General features: G+C 45.8%; 4 protein-coding genes across 53 annotated transcripts in view; 2 read left to right on the forward strand and 2 right to left on the reverse strand.

Moving 5' to 3' along the window:
* The window catches only part of LOC8035274, a 306866-nt gene that overhangs the window by 234587 nt on the left and 51334 nt on the right, over positions 1 to 20945 (forward strand). For all 50 annotated transcript variants that reach the window (XM_040211414.3, XM_040211438.3, XM_040211445.3 and 47 more), the window contains one exon: positions 426 to 536. In XM_040211414.3, the coding sequence (XP_040067348.1) occupies positions 426 to 536 (111 nt within the window). The remainder of the gene's footprint in view (positions 1 to 425; positions 537 to 20945) is intronic.
* Positions 2698 to 5236, reverse strand: LOC120840758 (translation initiation factor IF-2-like). Its single transcript, XM_042289079.1, has 6 exons — positions 5197 to 5236; positions 4988 to 5095; positions 4777 to 4917; positions 4005 to 4039; positions 3187 to 3406; positions 2698 to 2869 (listed from the first exon to the last, which is right to left on the reverse strand). The coding sequence occupies exons 1-6, from the start codon at positions 5231 to 5233 to the stop codon at positions 2733 to 2735; spliced, it is 678 nt and encodes a 225-aa protein (XP_042145013.1). The 5' UTR covers positions 5234 to 5236; the 3' UTR covers positions 2698 to 2732.
* On the reverse strand, positions 5512 to 8482 carry LOC121835119. Its single transcript, XM_042289080.1, has 5 exons — positions 8400 to 8482; positions 7360 to 7475; positions 6985 to 7119; positions 6004 to 6202; positions 5512 to 5664 (listed from the first exon to the last, which is right to left on the reverse strand). The coding sequence occupies exons 1-5, from the start codon at positions 8473 to 8475 to the stop codon at positions 5615 to 5617; spliced, it is 576 nt and encodes a 191-aa protein (XP_042145014.1). The 5' UTR covers positions 8476 to 8482; the 3' UTR covers positions 5512 to 5614.
* On the forward strand, positions 7068 to 14155 carry LOC115324394. Its single transcript, XM_029984966.3, has 4 exons — positions 7068 to 7156; positions 8926 to 10133; positions 11277 to 11394; positions 11839 to 14155. The coding sequence occupies exons 1-4, from the start codon at positions 7144 to 7146 to the stop codon at positions 13116 to 13118; spliced, it is 2619 nt and encodes an 872-aa protein (XP_029840826.2). The 5' UTR covers positions 7068 to 7143; the 3' UTR covers positions 13119 to 14155.

Consider the following 20945-nt stretch of genomic DNA (forward strand, 5'->3'; position numbering starts at 1 on the left):
GTTTGTTGATCGGTATCGCTGCGAAATAGCAGATATTCGCACCTCGAGCTTGTGTTGGACAACATCATCTGCGAATTATTACAGACGGTGCATGTTTTCTCGGTTCATTTAGCAGACGACCTATGAGGGCTTTCTTTTGTTTCAGTCTGCCGAGGACACTTCAGACCAGACAAACCCCTATTCTTCACTTGCATTACCTGAAAAGCCCATTGCTTGCGCATGTTGGCAGACGAACCCCAGTTCTTAGCACGCGACATCAAACGTCCCTATTATGCTCGCTTCTCCTTTGCTCAAATAAAACTAATTGAGTACGAGAGCCGAGTGAGCAAACTGTGAAAAGCCGGCAATCGTACTGCCGTATTCTATGGGTACTCGATCTTTCTCGCTCTTGATTTCTGTTCGCTCTATCTGTTTTCGACAAACAGGAAGGAGAGGGGGCGTGCCCGGAAGACCGTGTCATCCCGGAACGTACCTGTCCCAGCACTGGACAAGATTCCCCCAGCTGCAAGCTTGTTCGGGTAGAAGCACACCTCGAGGTGAGTGACCCGAAATCAGTGGCGTGTAGCAAATCGTTGCGCACGGTATCGTTGGAGGTTGTATGCAACGGCAATCAGTTCACTGAACAATGTTTCGTCAACAAATTGTTTCTTTAACACTTCAACGTTTCGTTGACAGTTCGTTCTTCCCGCACACATCGCCTCGGTTGTTGGCATTCAGATGGTAGACTAGCTCGCCGAATCCTTGGTGGTTGCGACGAGACTTATAGCCCCTTCCCCTGGCGAATAGCAAGTGGTTGCAGAAATGGAACTCGGAGCATCCGGTGTCAATGGTGGAGCCGCTGAGTGACTGCTCTCAGGGGCAAACAATTCAGCAGACGGAGCGCAGACGGAGCTGCTCTGCTCGCTGGCATCTCCGCTGCATAGCTGCAACCACCGCTGCTATGGCACTGTTACGGCTGTTCTCTCCACCACCGTCACCCTTCGATGCCTCACCCCGTCATGCCGAATGAGCGCGGCTTGTATTTCAAGCCTAGTGGCCGATTCACACGACAGACTGATCCACGGAGGGAATTATCAAATTTATTTAATTTATTAATTCAAAGTACCCCTAAAGGCCCTCTGTAGAAGGGTATTACATAGGGGAGGGGCAAGCAGATTTATAATAGTATACACAGAAAAACACAAAAAGCATACAAATACAATATAAGAGCACGGAATAAAAAGGATGCTAAGTATTAGTATAACTGCGCACGTGCTCTTAGAAGTTAAACATGTTTAGTTCAGTGGCAGTGTGAGGCGGTAGGTTGTTTTAGTCGATTATGGTTCGTGGTATGAATGATCGTGCATAATTAGATGAGCAGCATGCATGTGATGCGCGTTACTTTGAATGAATGTTCAAGACGTGGAAAGATAATGGGGGGTGTTTGAAAAAAAAAAATTTCATGAAGTGATGCATAATGATAGACCTTGTGAAATAATTACAGACGGGCATGTTTACAGTGGCGTGATAGGTCTTGCAGCTCAGCTTGATTTTTTAATGCAGTGACACTGGAAAATGAAGAACAGTCTGAACAAATGAGACGAGCAGCACGGTCTTGCAGGGACTCGATGTTACTTATAATGTAGGCTTGCTCAGGATCCCGTATGGCAGAAGCGTATTCATTTTTGGGGTGGATTAGAGTGATATAAGCAAATTTTTGCGTAAATTAGCAGGTGCTTGTTTAAGATTGCGCTTTATAAATCCAACAAAACGGTTAGCGGAAGCAGGCGTGAGATCAATGTGGTAGTGCCAGGATAATTCAGACTGAAAGTGGACACCCAGGTACTTATATGTAGAAGTGAGTTTGACAGTATTGTTATTTAAAAGGTAAGAGACTGGAGTTTGAGAGGAGCATTTGGTAAAGGACATAGGTTTTGTTTTGTTATGGTTGAGGGTCATTATCCACGAAGAACACCACGTGGTTATCTTGTCCTGGTCTGATTGGCGAGCTTGGCGATCGGTGTTAGAAGAGATGTTACAGTAGATGACACAGTCAGTAAAAAGACGGACATGAGATGAAACGCAAGTGGGTAGATCATTAATGTATATGAGAAAAAGTAATGGACCCAGCACGCTTCCCTGGGGAATATCAAATGTCACTTGGGCGTAAGAGGAGTTGGAATTGTTAATGGAAGAGAACTGAAGTCTATTTGAGAGAAAGCCTTTTACTAAAAACCTGTGATGGGGAATGCTTTTTAGCGTTCCCCATCGCAGGTTAGTAAAATCGGTCGATAGTTCAGTGAGGAAGAGCGATCTTCAGATTTGAAGATGGTGATTACCTTACCTATATGCCAGTTTTGAGAAATTAGACCTTTAGAATCCCAGGAGTAAATATGGCAGTTGGGACCAGCTATATTCCCAGCTGCTTCCCAGCTGAGCTGGTTTATGGTGAAATTCCCAACCCAGTTGGAAATGCAGCTGGGCCCAGCTGGTAATTTTGACAAAAACCAGCTCTGCTGGTCCCAGCTGGGACCAGCTGGGACCAACTGCAGGTATTCCCAGCTGGGACCAACTGCTGCTGGTCCCAGCCAGGACCAACTGCAGTTGGTCGCAGCTGGAAATGTGGCCAGAAGCCAGTTCAGCTGGTTTTAGCCATTGTTGGCAGCTCATCCGCCACCGTCAGTGACAGCTGCATGGTATGGACACAATGCATGGAAATGTAATTTTATTTCAAGGTTTATAGCCTTGTGGCGCTACAGCTTCTTCTTCAACCTCTCTTCGGAACGCCTTGCGTCTTGGCACTTCTCTCTTAGCAAGTTCCCTATGTCGCAGACTACTGCAGCTGCTGCTGCAGACTGTTTGTTCTGGTCTCCCCAGAAGGAAATTGCAGCTAGAAAGAAATGTGTAATAGTTAGCAGTATATATATGTTTTGAGGACTAACCCTACTCTGGGCAGCCTCATAGGCAAAAAGTAAAATGCCACGACTCGTAAATGAGTCAATCCAACCGAGGACGAGGTGTGCTTTTATGTGCACAAAATTTGTTCTGCCAAAAGCAGGAAATGCGACAGTCAATGCCACCGCCTTAAATAATCAGTGCCTTTGGCGTTTGGCTACAATATTGAACAACGAGATGAAACAGACACACAATATATACCCAAATTGAGATTTCAATTTCGCCACAGAGGATTGGCCTAAACCAGCTCACCCTGAACAACGTCGATCTTCTCAGGTGTTAGAGGAGGCTTTGCTGGCTCTCCGGCTGCTCGCTTCTGGGGACATGTTGTTCCAGTTACGCTCCTCGTAGCAAGTACGGCGTTCGTCCAAATCGCTTGAGCTGTTTCTTTACCAACAATTGTTGGCTTTTTCCCCCGAAATATTTTTGCAGCCTGGCCACTGGAAATGACTATCCCCTTGGTCAGGTGAAACTAGAAAGTATAAAATATATTGTGAGCACAACATTTATATTATTACGTACAGTAGTTAAACATTGCTACAATAAAAGAGGAAAAAGGAGCACGCTTTCTCCATATTTCTGGCCATCAATTAAAGGGCTATACTAATTTGGGAACGCATACATGTTCTTTCATTCCCTTCATTTGCATGTAGGGACTACCCAAGTGTCACTGTCAGGAAACAGATAAAGTTCTTTTATCTTCATTTTAAATTTGATTCTGTGATTTCACTAAATATATACTTGCCAATCGAATAAACAATTTTGGCATCCAATATTTAAGGAAACAATAAAATTAGCAGCATTGCATTATGCAGAGAACAAAAATAGATATAAAAATATACATTCACTTCTTGTATGTTTTGCACCCATTTTAGCAGAGGTACAAGAACAGTGTCTATACTCTTATTACGCTTGGCATTTAGGAGATAAACAGGGCTTATCCCCACAGCCAGCAATGTGCACATCAAAGATGTGTATGTCATCACAACAAAGGAGCAGGTTTAAGACCTTACTGCTCACTATGTTTGCACATGTAGCAATTACAGTTAAAAATAAGGGCAAGCTCTTACAGTTCCATCAGGAAGGTGTGTGAATGCCGGAGGAACTGAAAAAGAAAAATCATCCATACTAAAAATAAGGCACATCTTTTGGTGAGCAGGCAAAACGTGTTAAAGTGAACTACGATGCGATACTAGGACAGACAAGAGGGACACCAGAATGCAGAGCTGATTTCCGAATACTTTTAATAGCGGGACACTAACATATATGTAGCAAATAGACAAGTTCTATCTATTTGCTATAAAGTCCATACAATTGCTCGCGAAAACTGAAGCCGGTTGTACAAAATCAATTGTATGCCGGACAGCATTTGATATACTTAAGGGATGCTGGACTGAAATTTGCGTCTTCAGAAAACGAGCCAGGAGCGATAGGTGGGACACAACAAACACCATAACATCACTCACACAGCGATATCTCAAACAGATGAGCTATATTTTTTTTTATAAGAAGGGCACGGTTGAACGAGGCTGACGAGGCTTTTTATCGCTGCGATTCTTATTCCCTCTCTTCGCTTCGCCATCTTGAGGAAGTGAACCGGAGCGAAGATGAGAGATAACGCGGCTTTTCAGACCATTTCTATACGCAAGGGTGGTTTTTTATCCCACATCAACCAGATACTTCCAACATCTCTGCCGGTGCCTTCATAAAATAGCAATTTCATAGACACATATGTAGTTTTTATGTAGTGGCATACAAGTTATGTTGATCTGTAGTGTCAATTAAGGTCACTTCAAACACGGAATGCTTTCCTAAGGTGCTCTTGGTAATTTATGCACTTACCGGGGGCAGGGCTCTTTGCAGCAACTGCTTCAGGTCCGGCAGGACCCGCAGGTCTGGCAGGACCCGCAGGTCTGGCAGGACCCGCAGGTCTGGCAGGACCCGCAGGTCCTGCGCTCACTTGGCAAGCTCCAGGGGGGGGACCTTGTGACAGAACAGTGTCAGTATAAGTTGGTTGCTGCAAAGGATTCATTTCAGCAGTTGATGCACTTACGCTGTGCAGAACTGTTCTTGGTAGCTGCTGCAGTGCTGAGACAAGCTGCAGGTAGTGCACTCTTCTGGAGGACACCAGCGTCACACCTTGTGGCAGGATATGTCGTGCCTGTGAAAATTAAAGGGTACACATGCACTTCCAACTACTATAAGAGTACCTGCTATAAACAAAAGCAGCTTCAGACATTCAAGAAGCATAAAAGTGCTTACAAGGCAGTGATTCACCTTGATGGGCTGCTCCCCGCATAATGCCATCTGCTGCCGTGTCAGTGCTCGCAGCCACAGCTATTAAAATTGAAAATTCAACAAATGTTCAATACATATGCATCATATATTTACATCGATGCAGCTTTCACAAGAACTCCGATATGACAGTTAAGACTTACCTTCACTGTGCTGCTCCACCAGATCATGCTGAGCATCTGCAAGATCCTCAACTGCAACATTTGATAACATTGAATGAAACTAAATCAGCTGCAGCTTCATTTATTTGCCTCACCATATTTTATACATTTAGTTGCACCATTTACAAGATGAGCTCACATTTGAAAGGTGTATGCCATGAACCAAGCCTGCCATTTATACTGTTTTATTTATGCAGGACTCACAAACTGTGGTGTTTGCAGAATCACTTACCTTCATTTCGCCTGAAATATTCGCACTCGCTGCTTTTTTCAGCTGAAAAATAATACTTAAATGTAGCGCTTATAATTAAAATGATCCACCTTAGCATGTCGTCATAAACAAACCCATGAAGCACAATTTTTTGACACAGACATGTGCTAGTAGTTACTGGCAGAATTTGTGAAATGCACTGTCCTAGTGCTAGACTTTTAGCAGAAATCTGCATAAAAGCATATATGCAGTATAATCAAAAACACACATTCAACAGCTGCTAGCTGAAGAAAGGTAAGACAGTAGTAAATATTCCTGAACGTAGAGACAATTGTGGGAATTGGCAGAGTAATTTTTCATTTCAACACTTGGAGCATAGCTGCACCTCTAGGATGTTCTTACCTTGAAATATTTTACTTTCTAAGCAGCGCTGCAGTGAGGAAACCTGCTCTTTCAAAAATTTCTTGTCCTCTTCAAGCTGTCTTGCTTTTGTTCTCCAGGCACGAGTCTCTGCTTGTGCTTGGCGCAGCTCTGTCGCTGAGCATAAAGAATCGTCTTCATCTGATGAACTGACTGACTCCTGCCGCAACCTTTTTGGGACCTGAAAAGTAAAACGTTTAAGGGGGGACACTGGCTAGAGGTCAAACTTTTGAACTACTCAAGTGATCGGAATGAAATTTGCACGGGAGATTTGGCTTCAGATATAGGTGTACTGTGCAAACTTTCAGCTCTCTAGGACAAATTTACATAATTGCATAAGATGATGTGTCACTTTTCATTAAGAAATCTATGATATGCAAATCAAGCTATTAAGCGCCATTTTGACTGCTTGAATATAAAGTGGAAGATATGGGACGTCGGGCTATCTAGTTTTAATAACTTAAATGTAAATATTTCAGGAAGAGTTATTACCTTAAACTATGAGATGCATATCTGTCATCTGTCAATTTTTGAAAACTTAGTTTTTTGTCACTGAGGACTTCAACTTAAAACAAAATAAAGTAGATAGCCCGATTCCTGAGTAAATTTCAGTTCAGAAACATCTTGATTGTGGTAACAGAATACTTTCACCTTCGAACAAAAGATTCCTTCGTATGAAATTTGCAGCAAAAAGTGGAACTGAGAAAAATGCACTCAAACATTGAACTCCTTTACTTTGTTACTGCCTCACAATGTGTTGAAAATATTTTATATTAACATAACTATTTGGCGTATTGTAATCAAATTTGGTGTAAGGGTGTATAATTAGTTTCTAAAACTGAAAACCTCAAAATTAAAAAAATGAATTTTTTCATAAAAATAAAAAATTTAGGCCCATATCCCCCCTTAACGTCAGCCTTCCCGCATCGTTAAAGACAGAAGAAGTGCTGAGCTATTACTTACTGACTGTGCCCGATGAATTCGGTCAGAAGGCCCTGCCTTGGTGCTTTTGTGGGCGTGATGTAAATGCTTTTCCAATATTTCGCTATACACAGCATTCTTCGAGGTTGTTCGCAGCTGTTTTTGCCTCTGTGACACCTGGCACATAAGAAAGGAACAACAATGTTGGAGGCAGGTATGTGCATAAATTCTTAATCACCTTTATGGCACTTATTTTCAAAAGGTTAACACGAGTTTGTAAAAATTGATTAGTGAGAGTCAGCCCATGCTGCTTCTTGGAATACTTAAATTCTGCATTAATTAGCACTGAGTTCAAAGGAGAATACCAGAGTTCACAGTTAAGTGCTGTATACAAATACATCAAAGTTGCATGCTTACCTTCTTCTGTTGCGTTTTTTTACTTGGAACATCATCGTCGGAGCTTTCCTCTAATCTTGCTTTAGGAAAAGCGATCCTCTTCGACTCCTTTTTTTTCGTGAGCTCTTCCTCGGTTTCTGTGGGTCAAGCAGCGATTCAAAAATGATTTCCTTATAGGTCATGATTAACCGAAGCATGTCTCTTTTTCCAAAAAGCACAGGCTGACTATGCAATCTGAATTCACTAACGGATGCAGTGAGGTTTGAAGCCGATAGTGATGCTATTAGTTAAAAAATTAATTTTTTGTTCATAGCATTAGGACACTAGGCACCTATACATGGCTTGCATGATATATATTATATCCGCGTCCTCCTTGCTGACGGCAGAAACCTGCCGTGAGTGCAGGGGAAGCTGCACTCACTCCTTTCAGCTCGCTCGTAATGTTTGCTTCCTGTTTGTAGAATAAGTACAAATAAAGGCTACGCTCAAGGAAAGTTTTGCCCCTAAAGAGGAGGACCAAATTACGTCAGTGCAACCTATCTGTACTGTGCGCAGATCACATACACACATTCCCTCAACCGTTTTTGATCAGCTAGTCGCAGCTTTCGCAATTATTCATGATACACGCGCCGTCCGACTTTCTTTCGGACGCCGCTTGTAGGCGCCAGTGGCCGTCGGACGGTATTCTAGACACAGCCAAAAACAAATGTAAATATCGCCAAATGCGTCGACAAAAGAAAATGTTCGAGAAAAAAAAAAAAAAAAAAGTAACTCCGCACCGGGGATTGAACCCGGGGCCGCTTGTTTGTGAGGGAGACATTGTACCACTAAGCTACACTACAGCTTCAAAAATTTCGCTTTGCGACCTCGTTTTATAGGAGACTTTCGGACGGCACTTGAACGTGCGAGTGGAGTACCGTCGGACGGCACTTGAACGCTCTGTAGGAGTGCCGTCGGATCGTCCAAGATTTAGATACCATTGGCATTTTTTGGTGAACTCGACGGCGTCAAACTGCGTTTTGACAGGTGTACCTGTGATAAATAATGGTACGTATACGTACCGGCTAGCAGAAGGACGTGGGCACTATAAAACCCCGTGTTTTCTCCGTTGCCTTCAGAGTCTTCGTGAAACACCATGTAGGTCGACTTTTTGTCGAAATCGTCCGTGCTAGTCGGAGAGAAGCCATCGATGCTGCTTGTAGAAACGATATGCAGTCGCTTGTTGTTGTGGTCGTCCACAAATCGAACTAGCGCAAACATTTTGAAGAGCGAATGCACGTGGTCCGAGTAGAGAAAAGCAAGCAACCGTCAAAATACTAGCGGACGTGCGAATACCACAGCGCGGTGACCATGGTTGCCGCGTCCGCAACGCGTCTAAAGAATACTATATGCTAGCAATTATTAAATAATATTTTAACTTTTTAAAATAGGAACAAACTATTAGTTGACTCAAACTATGGCACATTGATACTTTAGACCCATGTTGTTGTAAAAGCGTGTTTCTATTTACTTTAGAGGAATAATTTCGCGAGTTCGCTTTGGCTTGGCTTGTCTTGACCAGATTTCTTGACCATCGGCTTTCTACAGCTTTTCTTGTGCCTGGAGCTGTCGTGGGTGATCTGCTTGATCTGCGTTTGAGTTTGCACGTGTATGCTGTGAAAATGCCTCCGCGGAAGCGGTATCTTGAATATGGAGCCGACATAGCAGACCTACCATACACAACGAAAAAAAGATTGTTTGACGAGCGCGAAACGGACCTGCAAGCGCCTGACGAGACCGATGAGTGCACGCCTGCCGAGAGCGACGACTTATTGCCTGCCGAAAGAGATGGCGGCTCGTCTGCTGAAAGCGACGACCACTCTGTGCCTGCCGAAAGCGACGACCACTCTGTGCCTGCCGAAAGCGACGACGACTCTGCACCCGCCGAAAGCGATGACTCGCTTGCGTCAAGTCCTAGTGCTACCCGCGCCACACCACCGCCGCCAACACCACAACCCGGCGGCTCTCCAGGAACTCGGCAAGAACCGCAAGAGGAGGCCCAGCTAACCGCCAATGACCTGTTAGCGCTATCCGTGGGCTTCATCATAGAGTTCGGACTCCCGTGGAAGGCGGTCGAAACTCTACAGAAGATGATGTCCTACGTTCTGAAAAGATGCGACGTGCCGGCAACCAAGTACTTGTTTAAAAAGAACGCCGGTATCACTGTTGAGACTGCCAAGTTTCATTTTTACTGCAACGACTGCAAAAGACTAGTCGCCTCCACATCGGGTCGCCTTGCTGACCGCAACGCAGTTCAGGCCCCCTGCCCCAACTGCGGCAAACTCTGTGATGGTCGGCAGATGTTGATTGACGGCCACTTTTTTTTTAGCATGCCGATCCGGAAACAGATAACAGAGTTGCTTTCGAGAGAAGAAATTTCTAGTGCTCTAACTAAGCGCCTGCAAGAAATAGATGCTCACCACGACAATGGCAGTGATGGGATGTCGGATATTTCCGACGGTGACGCATACAAAGCCGTCCGGGAAAAGATGGATTTGCACGATTTAACGCTGACCATCAATTCCGACGGAAGTCCGCTTTTCAATTCCTCCAAATACTCGATATGGCCGGTGCAAGTGATGATCAACGAACTTCCGCCACACCTCCGGCACAAGAATGTCCTCGTCACCATGCTGTGGTATGGACAGACCCATCCCGACATGCCACTACTGCTGACGGCCTTCGTTGATCAAATGGAAGACTTATCTTGTGAGGGAATTACCTGGGAGGCAGGCACAAGAACTGTTTGTTCAAAGGTATGTGCATATAGTATACAGGGCTTGCATGTGATATCAAAGCCGTCGTCCTTGCTGGTGGTAGAAGCCTGCCATTAATGCATTGGAAGCTGCGCTCGCTCGTTTTTGCTTGCTCGCAATGCTCGTTTCCCCGTTTCTACAATTAGTACAGTAAAGGGTGCGCTCTACCACCAGAAAGGACCAAAGTATGTCAGTGTAAGCTATGTGTATAAGGGCCTTTGTACCAAGCGTATTTCTTCTCTGTTCATGTGTTTCGCACTGTTTATATATTAGGATCAACGAATACCAACTCAACTTTCGACGTTACTTTGTACCAAGCTTTGTTGGCCGGCTTTTACTCACGGCAAGAATTCACATACTTTTTGGTCTCTTGAGCGGGGGATCTTTAACCAGGTTCGGTCGCAACGTGCAGATGGCAGATTAGACATACTCAGAGAAAAACTGTACCCATACGTAAAAACAGGGGCACTGCAGATAGATTAAATATAAAATGTTAAATCGTGAGTGGTATGGCGGTGACCGCAGGGGCACGTGGCTCAGTTGCTGGGTCCAATTGATATTGGTTATGCTCAGCAGTGGTCACAAGGGGAAGGAAAGAAAAGAAGGGTATCACTTTCAGCATGGCAGACGGCCGGAAAGTACAGGGACGCGGCCAGTTAACAAATTTGCATTGTATGCGCTATGTTGTGCAACTTTTTGCCTCCTCATTGGCTCATTGCAAGGGTCGCAATGGCAACCTGCAGTCACGTTTTGTTGTAAGCAAATGTAGCGCAGATGTGTGAACAGGCCTTAAGAGAGCTAATTTCTTAGCTCACAGTGGTACGATGAATGCAACATGACTTTATGTTATCGATTATCTTTACTCATTTTGTTAATAGAAATATAGTTTTTATTTATTTTATTTAAATACCTGTGGTTCTGTAAATGAAGCGAAGAAAAATCCAGTTTTCAAAGAGCTTGAAGTTTCCGAGCTACAGCGAGCACTCTACAATGAAAGCAATGTATTTTGGCATCGCGCGATCCGTGCCGCAAGCCACTCAGACATGGGGCGACATGGTAGATCGCCGGCAAGCACTACAATATAATATAGATTATAGCGGCTCTGTGGTGCATTTTATAAGCAACTGCATTCTTTTCCTGCAGATCCATTGCTTCAGCTGCTGCGCTGATGCCCCTGCCAGGGCAATTATGCAAAATATGTTGCAGTATAATGGGCACTACGGGTGTGGATGGTGCCTGCACCCTGGAACTGTCATCAATGGTGGGGAACTTCTAACAAAGCATTTGGCAAGAAAAGAAATCAAAGTGGTTCTTTATTGCCATTTTTGAGCTATGTATACTATTTGTGCTGTCTAAGTGCTCACTAAATGAGCTTGAAGCTATTCTGCCAGACATAAATGTTGTCAGTTATTGCACAAGAGGCGGCAGCATGGTGCTGTATGCAGTGGTTTCTGTAGTCTGTTTGCATTAATGTGCACCTAATTAATAAACAAGCATGCCAAAAACCCTACTACATTCAAGAGCCCGGAACACTACAATTACTGCTATAACACTGGTTTCGCATTTTAGGTTTGATTTGCCTATTACCAAATACCAGTCCTCCTTTGCGGCATTCATTTTGCCTGGTTGTAAATTATCTGTAAAAGAAAATTTGATTCATGTGGCTTACTTGCTTAACATTTAATACCTTTTGTTTTCCAAACAGGAACTGTCAAGTACACTGTTGATGAAGTGGTGGAGGACAGGGACACGGACCGGACCCTGGCACTGATGAAGAGAGCGGCTGCCAGCGACAAGCCCATCAAAGGCGTAAAGGGTCCAACACCCCTCATGAATCTCCCCAGATTTGACGTAATCTGGGGATTTACACCAGATTATATGCATTGTGTTTTGCTCGGCACAACGCGGCAGCTCACAGAGCTGTGGCTGACCAGCGTGGGAGAGGATTTCTACATTGGCTGTCCAGCACTTTTTGATGCACTTGATCAGAGGCTGCTTAGTATGAAACCACCATCATGCTTCCACAGACTGCAACGGTCGCTTTCCGTACGGAAGTACTGGAAAGCGACCGAATGGCAGCAGTGGCTTCTGTGCTTTTCTTTACCATGCTTGGATGGCATACTGCATTCAAAGTTTTTGTGTCACTTTGCCTTACTAGTAAAAGGTATTTATCTTTTGCTGCAAGACAATGTCACCAAGGGTGATGTCACAGAGAGCATCAATTGTCTCGTGAAGTTTGTTGTTGATGTCCAGGTGCTTTATGGTGAGAAGCAGATGACATTCAACATCCACCAGATGCTACACCTGTCCAAAAGTGTGCTGCACCAAGGCCCACTGTGGGCACATTCTTGTTTTGCCTTTGAATCAAATATTGGCCAGGTGAAGGAGCTTGTTACATCGGCCAAGGGTGTGCCATTGCAAATTGTGGAGCGCCTTATGATGAGAAGTTTGTTTCCTGGCCTAAAAGCCTTAGCTTGTCCTGAGACACAGTCATTTTTAAGTGGAGGCAGCGTCTCAAATCGAGGGACTGTCGCACCACTTGGCAAGCCACGGCAAGTGCCACTACCACTTTTGGAGTTGGCCCAGAGCCAGATTGGACATATTATAAGCGGTCAAGTGATGGAGCATGATAGGGTTGCGGTGTCCCAGTTTGTGTTCCATAGTGAGCAGTATGGAAGACCGAACAAAACTGACTGCACAGCTGCAATCTTACCATCCAAAGTGTACATAAAAATTGAGCACTTGCTGTCTTTTCAGGACACAAATGGACAGGCCAAGATTTTTGCCGTGTCACCTAGATTTGTAACAACACCTGTTCAAAAATGCACTCACATTGTGAAAGCGCGCCAGGTGCCTCCTGGACATGCTGCCAGTAATCTACTCGTTGAAATAGCGCCTGGTGTTGTGCCCTGTGTATACATGCACACTGGGGCGAATAGCTACTTTGTGTCTTTAGCCTTTAAGGCTCTTTTTAGAAGTGAGTAAGCTGGGTCCCTCTTCCTGTGTTGCACAAAAGAGCAGTCTCTGTAGCTCGATCCTACTTGCCAAATAAATAGAAGTTGCTTCTCGTCATCAAGTACCAGAAAAAGGCCAGTTGGTGTCTGTCTCAAATTCTTAGCTTTGCTAGCTAACTGCTTCAACTGCTGCCAGCTCTGGCCCAATCAAATTTGCCAGCTCATGCTCACGTGGCACAAATTCTAAACACTTGCTTGTTTAAGCTGTACCCCGGCTTGTCCCACCTGATCTCCAGCTCATATGCCACATGTTTTTACAACAGCGGCCAAAATATTAAAAAAAAGGAACTTTAGAGCATTCAATATTGCGTTTAGAGCACTCAATATTGCCATTAGCTTGTCCGACTTTTCAATCACATATAGTATCAAGACTGTGCAATTAAGCACCTAATTTTACAAATGTATGTTAACTAACTTTTTAATTAGTAAAAATAAACATTTATGTTTCAACTAGAAACTTCATGGGGATCGTTGAAAACCACTAAATCAGTCAAATTTAGAAAGGTAGGCAGCGCGTGTACCGTCTCCTGAGAATGCGTCGCGCACCGCTGGATTTTTCAGTTCTCATCCACATTTTCTCTCAGAGCGGCCGCCAGGTCGGGCAAGCTAATGGTAATATTGAGAGTGCTTTAAGCATATGTTGGCCAATCTCAGCAAAAACACCTATATCAGCAGCTCCAGCTGAACCCAACTATGTGCCAGCTAAGAACCAGCTGGACAGCTTAGTGCTTGCTGGTCCCAGCTAAGTGCTTGCTGGTCCCAGCTAAGTGCTTGTTGGTCCCAGCTGGTTCCAATTAAGGGCTAGTTGGTCCCAGCTGGCCCCAACTAAGGGCTAGCTGGTCCCAGCTAAGGGCTAGCTGGTCCCAGCTAAGGGTTAGCTGGTCCCAGCTAAGGGCTAGTTGGTCCCAGCTAAGTTCCAGCTGGGACCAGCTGAAACCAACTGGGACCAGCTGAAACCAACTAGGACCAGCTGGAACCAACTAGGACCAGCTAGATACCAACTGGATATTTTCTCCTGGGATATTACTGCAAGAAAATGGCTGTCAAGATCCCAGAAAGCCTTGCACAGTATTTTCAAGTATCTTGTTATTTAGACCGGTGTGATCAGAGGCAGATGATATTTTAAGTTTATTTAGAAGAGATAAAATGCCGGCCTCTTCAGTATTACTATTTCAGACATAGACATGTCATTAAACCTGCCTAAGGCGGGAGATGAAGTAGTGTCCTCACAAGTAAACACCGATGAAAATGATTCTGACTGTGTTGCTGAAACACTGTTGTTATTGGTGAGAGACACTTCAGGATGACTACCGTATTTACTCGCAGAATGAACGCACTTTTTTTTCCCCGAAAAATCGATGCAAAGTTGGGGGGGGGGGGGGGGGGGGGGCGGTCATTACGCGAAGTAAAACTTTTGGGTCCGTATTTACTCGCATAATGAAGGGACCTTTTACCCTGAAAAATCTAAGTAACTTATCTCTTTGCGCGGGGAGCCCGACCCCGTAACCTAACTAACCTGTGCAAAAAAAAAAAAAAAACCTTTTTTTTTTTTTTTTTTTTTTAGTTTTTTGGTTTTCTTTGCCGCCTTTTTCAAGCTGTTTTGTTTGCTTAGGCGAGGGTTCCGCTTATCTTTCTTATCTCCTTGCGCGCGGCGCGCGACCCCCGTAACCAAACTGCGCTGTGCAAAAAAAAAAAAAAAAAAAGACAAAGAAGAAAAAGCTTCTCTTCTTTTTTTTTTTTTCCTCAATTCCGTGGTTTTTTTTTTTGTTTTTTTGCCGTTTTTTGCAAGCTGTTTTGTTTGCTTAGAGGGTTTCTCGGCTCCTCTTTCTTACCTCCCTGCGCGCGGCGCGCGAAACCAAACTGCGCTGTGCAAAGAAAAGAAAAAAAAGCTCCTCTTTGTTTTTGTTTTCTCTTAATTCCGTGTTTTTTTGTTTTTTTTTTTGCCGACTTTCGCAAGTTGTTTCGTTCCCTTAGAGCGCTTCTCCGCCTCTCTTTCATACCTCCTTGCGCGCGGCGGCGCGCCAACCAAAAGTCCAGACTGCGCTGTGCAAAAGAAAAAGGCTCCATCCTCTCAATGTTTTTTTTTTTCCTTGCTCCCTTTGGATCTTTGCGAATCTTTTTAACGCGCTCACCGCCCTCACCGCCCTCGCTGCCCGTGCATTCGTGACCTCGCTGCACCAGGATAGAAAAGTGCGTTCACGCACATGGGGGAAGGGGGTCAAAATTTTGACGTCCCAGTCAGGGTGCGTTTATTACGCGAGTAAAAAAAAAAAGTCGAAATTTTGAGAGCCAACTTGGGGGGTGCGTTCATTACGCGAGTGCGTTCATTGTGCGAGTAAATACGGTACTTGGATTAACTACACGTTAAAATCATCGAGGGTTATTTAGTAGTAAAGATGACAAGTATTGTCGAGAAAAAATGAGGGCGGTGGATTTAAGAAGCGACTGGTAATCACTGTCCAGGGTGTCTAGCAATTGGGAAAACCGGGAATATTCAGGGAAATATTAATTACCGGGAAAAATCGGGGAATTGTCAGGGATATTGTCGAAAAGCGAGCCCAGTCAGGGAAAATGAGTCGGAAACGCCATCGAGTGCCCTGAGCAAAAGTGGTCTTGAAATCAAACATGGTTTTCTGAAGTCAACATCTTTTGTGTCCGCTCAGATGGACAGTAGTAGACTGGTTGCGTTCAGTCTGATGCGCTATGGCAGGGGTGGCCAGGTTGACCCGGCCTATGAGCCACAAACAATACCTCGAAACTTCCAAGAGCCGCCCGGGGCTTTTTTTCGGAGCAGTAAATAAAATTCGAACTACTTTCAATCTATTTGAGTCAAAACCAGTCCAACTGTACTTAAGGTAGCAGTAGCACAAGACAACCAAACCGAAACCTGTCTGTCGATTTCAAACGTGTTCCATTTCTCTTTTTGGGGAAGTGCTTGTGTGACCGGGAGAGAGGCAGGGGAGTGAAGTGGGGGGGGGGGGGGGGGGGGCGGCGGCGGCATAAGAGAGGGAGCCGCGAGCCGCACTTTAAGACACAAAAAGCCGCATGCGGCTCGCGAGCCGCACTTTAAGACGCAAAGAGCCGCAGCTTGGCCACCCCTGCGCTATGGCGTCTAGTCGTCCAATAAGGAACTTTTTTTGACACAAATGCGCTAAACGGAAAGCTGAGGAAGACGTTTCTGAGCCTCATAGTCATGAAGCCAAGCGTTCACTCGACGAGAAGTCGTCGGTTAACACAAGCGCCGGGGAAGAAGAACGTGCCTCCAGTCCATCTGAGAGCGACGACGGCGAGCCGAGTTTTCGGTTTGTCTGCCTTCAGAACAACAAACTGAAAACCCCACCTCCTCGCATGAAGGCAGACATACCATCTGATGTGGCCAAAGCAGCCTACGATTTTCAACCACAGTCCGTGCTACGATCCTTCCCCAAAACCAAGTATGGGAGCGATTCCAGGACCTTCAAGGCAGAGTGGCACACCAGCTTTCCGGGGTTGGAGTACAGCGTGGCTTCAAACTCTGCTTTTTGCTTTCCCTGTCGGGTGTTCTCCACAGGCGGACAGAGAAGTGGAAGTGCGGTGTCTGTGACAGAGGGCTATCGCAACTGGAATAAAGCCCTTCGGAAGGATGGCGGACTTCGACTTTGTGCGAACAGTGCGGCGCACAAGATGTCCCGGGCATCCTGGGCTTCCTTCAGGCTCATGAAGGAAACAAGCACAGAAAATTAAGTGGCCGTGCACCTCAGGGAGGCATATTCAAACGGAGGTGAGAGAGAACCGCCACTACATTTCTGCAATATCTGACGTGCTTTGATTCACTGCGATTCAGTGGATAGCCCAGAGAGCAGATGACGGGTAATTTTTGAGTGACAATAGAAAAGCTTTCTCGAGCTGCTTCAGCTTGTTCCGAAAAGTTATCTCATTGTGCTAAAAAACTGAAGAGTGGCCCTGCCAATACAAAGTGTACGCACCACTCGATTCAGGACGAGATACTTTTTGTCATGTCAGATCTAACTTTGCGCCATTTTAAGAAGGAAGTGGACAGTGCCCAATGCTTCGCACTAATGACTGACGAGTCCTGCAATGTTAGGAAAATAGAGCAGCTCTCTGTCGTAGTATGGTACTTCCTCAACGGCTCCGTGTACGAGAGGTTTCTTGGGTTCAAGAGCACAGAGATGCTGGACGCAGCCTCTCTCTACAGCTACATAAAGGAGAGGCAGTCATGTGTGTGGAATCCTTCTCGAGAACTGCATTGCACAAACGTATGACGGTGCCAGCGCCATGAGCAGCAAGAGCAAAGGAGTTCGAGCCCTTCTGAAGAAAGATGAGCCTCAAGCCGTGTACGTCCCCTGCCTCAACCACCGGCTAATTTACTCATTGTCGACGCGTGCAAAGCTTTAGGCTCTGTGAGAACATTTTTCACCCTAATGGACACACTGTATGTCTTCTTCGGTGGATCTGCAGCACGTGCAATGTTTCTCGCAGTCCAGAAGCAGGTATGCGGCACAACTATTGAACTTAAAAGAATCAGCGAGACTAGCTGGGCCTGCCAAGTAAATGCCTGCAAAGCCGTCGGCCGCACACTCCCCGTAATCATCGTTACACTCGCACAGATCGCAGAAAGCGCCAAAACAAGATTGGTGAAAGCACGTGGGATTTTGCACCAGGTGGACTTATGTCTGTGTCACATTTTTACATGTTCAGCCAAGTCTTGGACGACCTGCAGATCATCTCGGACTATCTACAAATCAAAACATGCGACCTTACTCAAGCATCTATGATGATCACTGGAGTATGTGAGCGGTTCAGCAAACTGAGGACGGCAGAAGGCTTCTCAAGCATTTGGAGTCAATGTGTAAGCATTGCAGAAAAGAGTGGTATTAGTCTCACAGCAGATGGATGAATCAATCGTTTGCCTGCACACCTTGCAGAGTATGTGACAGAAGCAACGCTGTCCGGGGAAGACACCAGCTACTGCACCGAAAAAGGACTATAGAGCGCACATTTCTCTTCCCATCTTGGATAGGATGTGCGAAGAACTTCAGCAACGATTTGGCGAGAACTGATGTTCTTAAAGACCTTAATATTATGTTTCCAGCCTCAGCATGACCGTTTCATGAAGATTACACTGGTTGAGACGCTGGCTAGCCATTACTCATGCGACTGGGATAGTTTGGTGGCTGAGATGAAACTGAGTCCTAAAGTTGTGCAGCGATACGAGAAAGAGAACCAGTGCAAGGTGACAACCACCATAACGTTTGCTGAATTTCTAGGCAAGCTTCAGATAGCCTTTCAGGAAACCTATCATCTCTGTGTCATAGCTCTGACAATTACTGCCTCCAGTGCTGCATGTGAACATACATTTTCATGCCTGCCTCGACTGAAGATGTATCTGAGAAACAGGGTGCGACAAAAGGCTAATCAGCTTGGGTGTACTCGCTGTGGAAAAAGCCACTGCAAAAAGCCTGGAGTTGAGTGACATTGTCGTTGCCTTTGATGCCTCCCATCATAACAGGCGAATTCGCCTGCACTAAACTTTGGACTAGTAGCGTGTAAAATTGTAAATATAGGTGAATATTCGAAAAGTTAAATTGTATGGGAACTTTTCTGTAAATACTTGTGAAAAGATGGAATAAACTGAGCTTTAAACAATGTCCATACCCAGTCCGATCCAGCAATTGTTCCTCATTCCTTATTATCTTTCCGTTAGCCTTATGATAGCCATTAACCATCCCTGGCACCGGCTCTGGTGGCAAACACAAAGGCAAACTGAGTTCTACAGGCACACGGTTCGTGTGGCCAGACACGTCCACGTGCCATTCACTCACAGGGGTGATGACCAGCCGTACTGGAGGGACAGCCTATAGCATGTCTGGGTAATCAGCAACAGCACCTTTAGAAACATGACGGGTGAGCGAGGCAACGCTGCCCTGAAGGTTCAACTAGTAGCTTGTTCAAGATGGCCACCGTGATACCGCAGCCTTAAAGGGACACTGACAGGGGTATTTATATTTGCCGATGTTTTTAGTTTTGCGTGATATATGAGAGCCCAACTACCCAGAACAGAATTTGCAGCTCGAAATTCGGTTTCTTTCCGCTTGAAAACCGCCGATCAAGAACTGGCCGGTTTGAGTCGCGCTCACTCTTTTTCGTGGTCACGGGCCGTTTTCTAAGGTTTAGACACAACCAATAAATTTAATCAAGGTCGTTGCTCATTGAAGGCACACACTCAATATTAAAAATAGAAAAAAATAGGAAACCCATTTTTTGTGGCTTCTGAAAAGTTGCAAATAGGTTGATTGAAAAAAAAGTTTCACAGAGAACCGAAAGCATTCTGTGCGTTCACTGCGTAATTCTCAACATGGCGTTGTTTCACATATCGTGGGACTCGCGGAGCAGCGATGCCAGCGGACGATGGGCGTGGGACCTCTACTTCAGAACTGTCGTTTGCGGTACCAGCGAATTCTGTCTTCCTTCGAAAGAGAAATTTTGGATCGATTAAAAGAATTGGCATTCATCGCGTACGACACGCCCGACCACCATGTCGATTGCACAAAGATGTCGCCGAGCCGTCGTCCCTTCTCGTGGCTGAAGACATCGCTTGCTCAAAAGTCAAGCACAAGGTGCATACTTCGAGTTGAATATGCACGCGTATGATTTCTTTACGAGGTGCAAATGTGGCCTATGCGTGGTGCTGCCCGACTTCAAGCTGGGAGTGCATGTACTGGAGGGAAATCAGCAGCAAACTTTCCGACCTACAGTCGACCCGCTACATTGTTATGGACAAAAGAGTTCTCCCAAGAGTTATTCCAGTAGCTCTGTCGAAAGACGTCCGCTTCACACGCAGCGGGCACGGGTTCAATCCCAACTGTTAGCGTTTTTTTTTTTTTTTTTTGTCAAGACATTTTGCAATGTTTACATTTCTTTTTAGAGCGCAGCTCTTAGGGGCCCGTTTCCGGCTTGAGCGGCGTCGCCGTCGGCGTCGGCGTAACCGCGCGTTGCATCATGGGAAATGTCCCATAATGCACCGCGCGAGCCCCCCACCGGGGTCACGTGACCTCGTGGGGGGGCACGTGACCCCCCCGAGGTCACGTGACCCCGGTGCATCATGGGAAATGTCCCATAATGCACCGCGCGAGCCCCCCCCCACCGGGGTCACGTGACCCCGGTGCATCATGGGAAATGTCCCATAATGCACCGCGCGAGCCCCCCCACCGGGGTCACGTGACCTCGTGGGGGGCACATGATCCCCCCCCGAGGTCACGTGACCCCCCGAAGTCACGTGACTCCCCTTAGGTCACGTGACCCCCGCCGATGTCGCGTGACCCCCCAATGACGTCATCGTGACTGATGACGTCACCGACATCCACATCGTCATCGTCATCATCACTGATGACGTCACCGGCATCCACATCGTCATCATCACTGATGACGTCACCGGCATCCACATCGCCATCGTCATCATCACTGATGACGTCACAGGCATCCGCATCGTCATCGTCATCATCACTGATGACGTTACCGACATCCGCATCGTCATCGTCATCATCACTGATGACGTCATCAGTGACGTCACTGATGTCGTCACCGGCATCCACATCGTCATCGTCACTGATGACGTCACCGGCATCCGCATCGTCATCGTCATCATCACTGATGACGTCACCGGCATCCGCATCGTCATCGTCATCATCGCTGATGACGTTACCGACATCCGCATCGTCATCGTAATCATCACTGATGACGTCATCAGCGACGTCACTGATGACGTCACCGACATTCGCATCGTCATCGTCATCATCAC

The sequence above is a fragment of the Ixodes scapularis genome, unplaced genomic scaffold, assembly GCF_016920785.2.
Source record: "Ixodes scapularis isolate PalLabHiFi unplaced genomic scaffold, ASM1692078v2 PGA_scaffold11__112_contigs__length_91849675, whole genome shotgun sequence".
NCBI lineage: Eukaryota > Metazoa > Arthropoda > Arachnida > Ixodida > Ixodidae > Ixodes > Ixodes scapularis.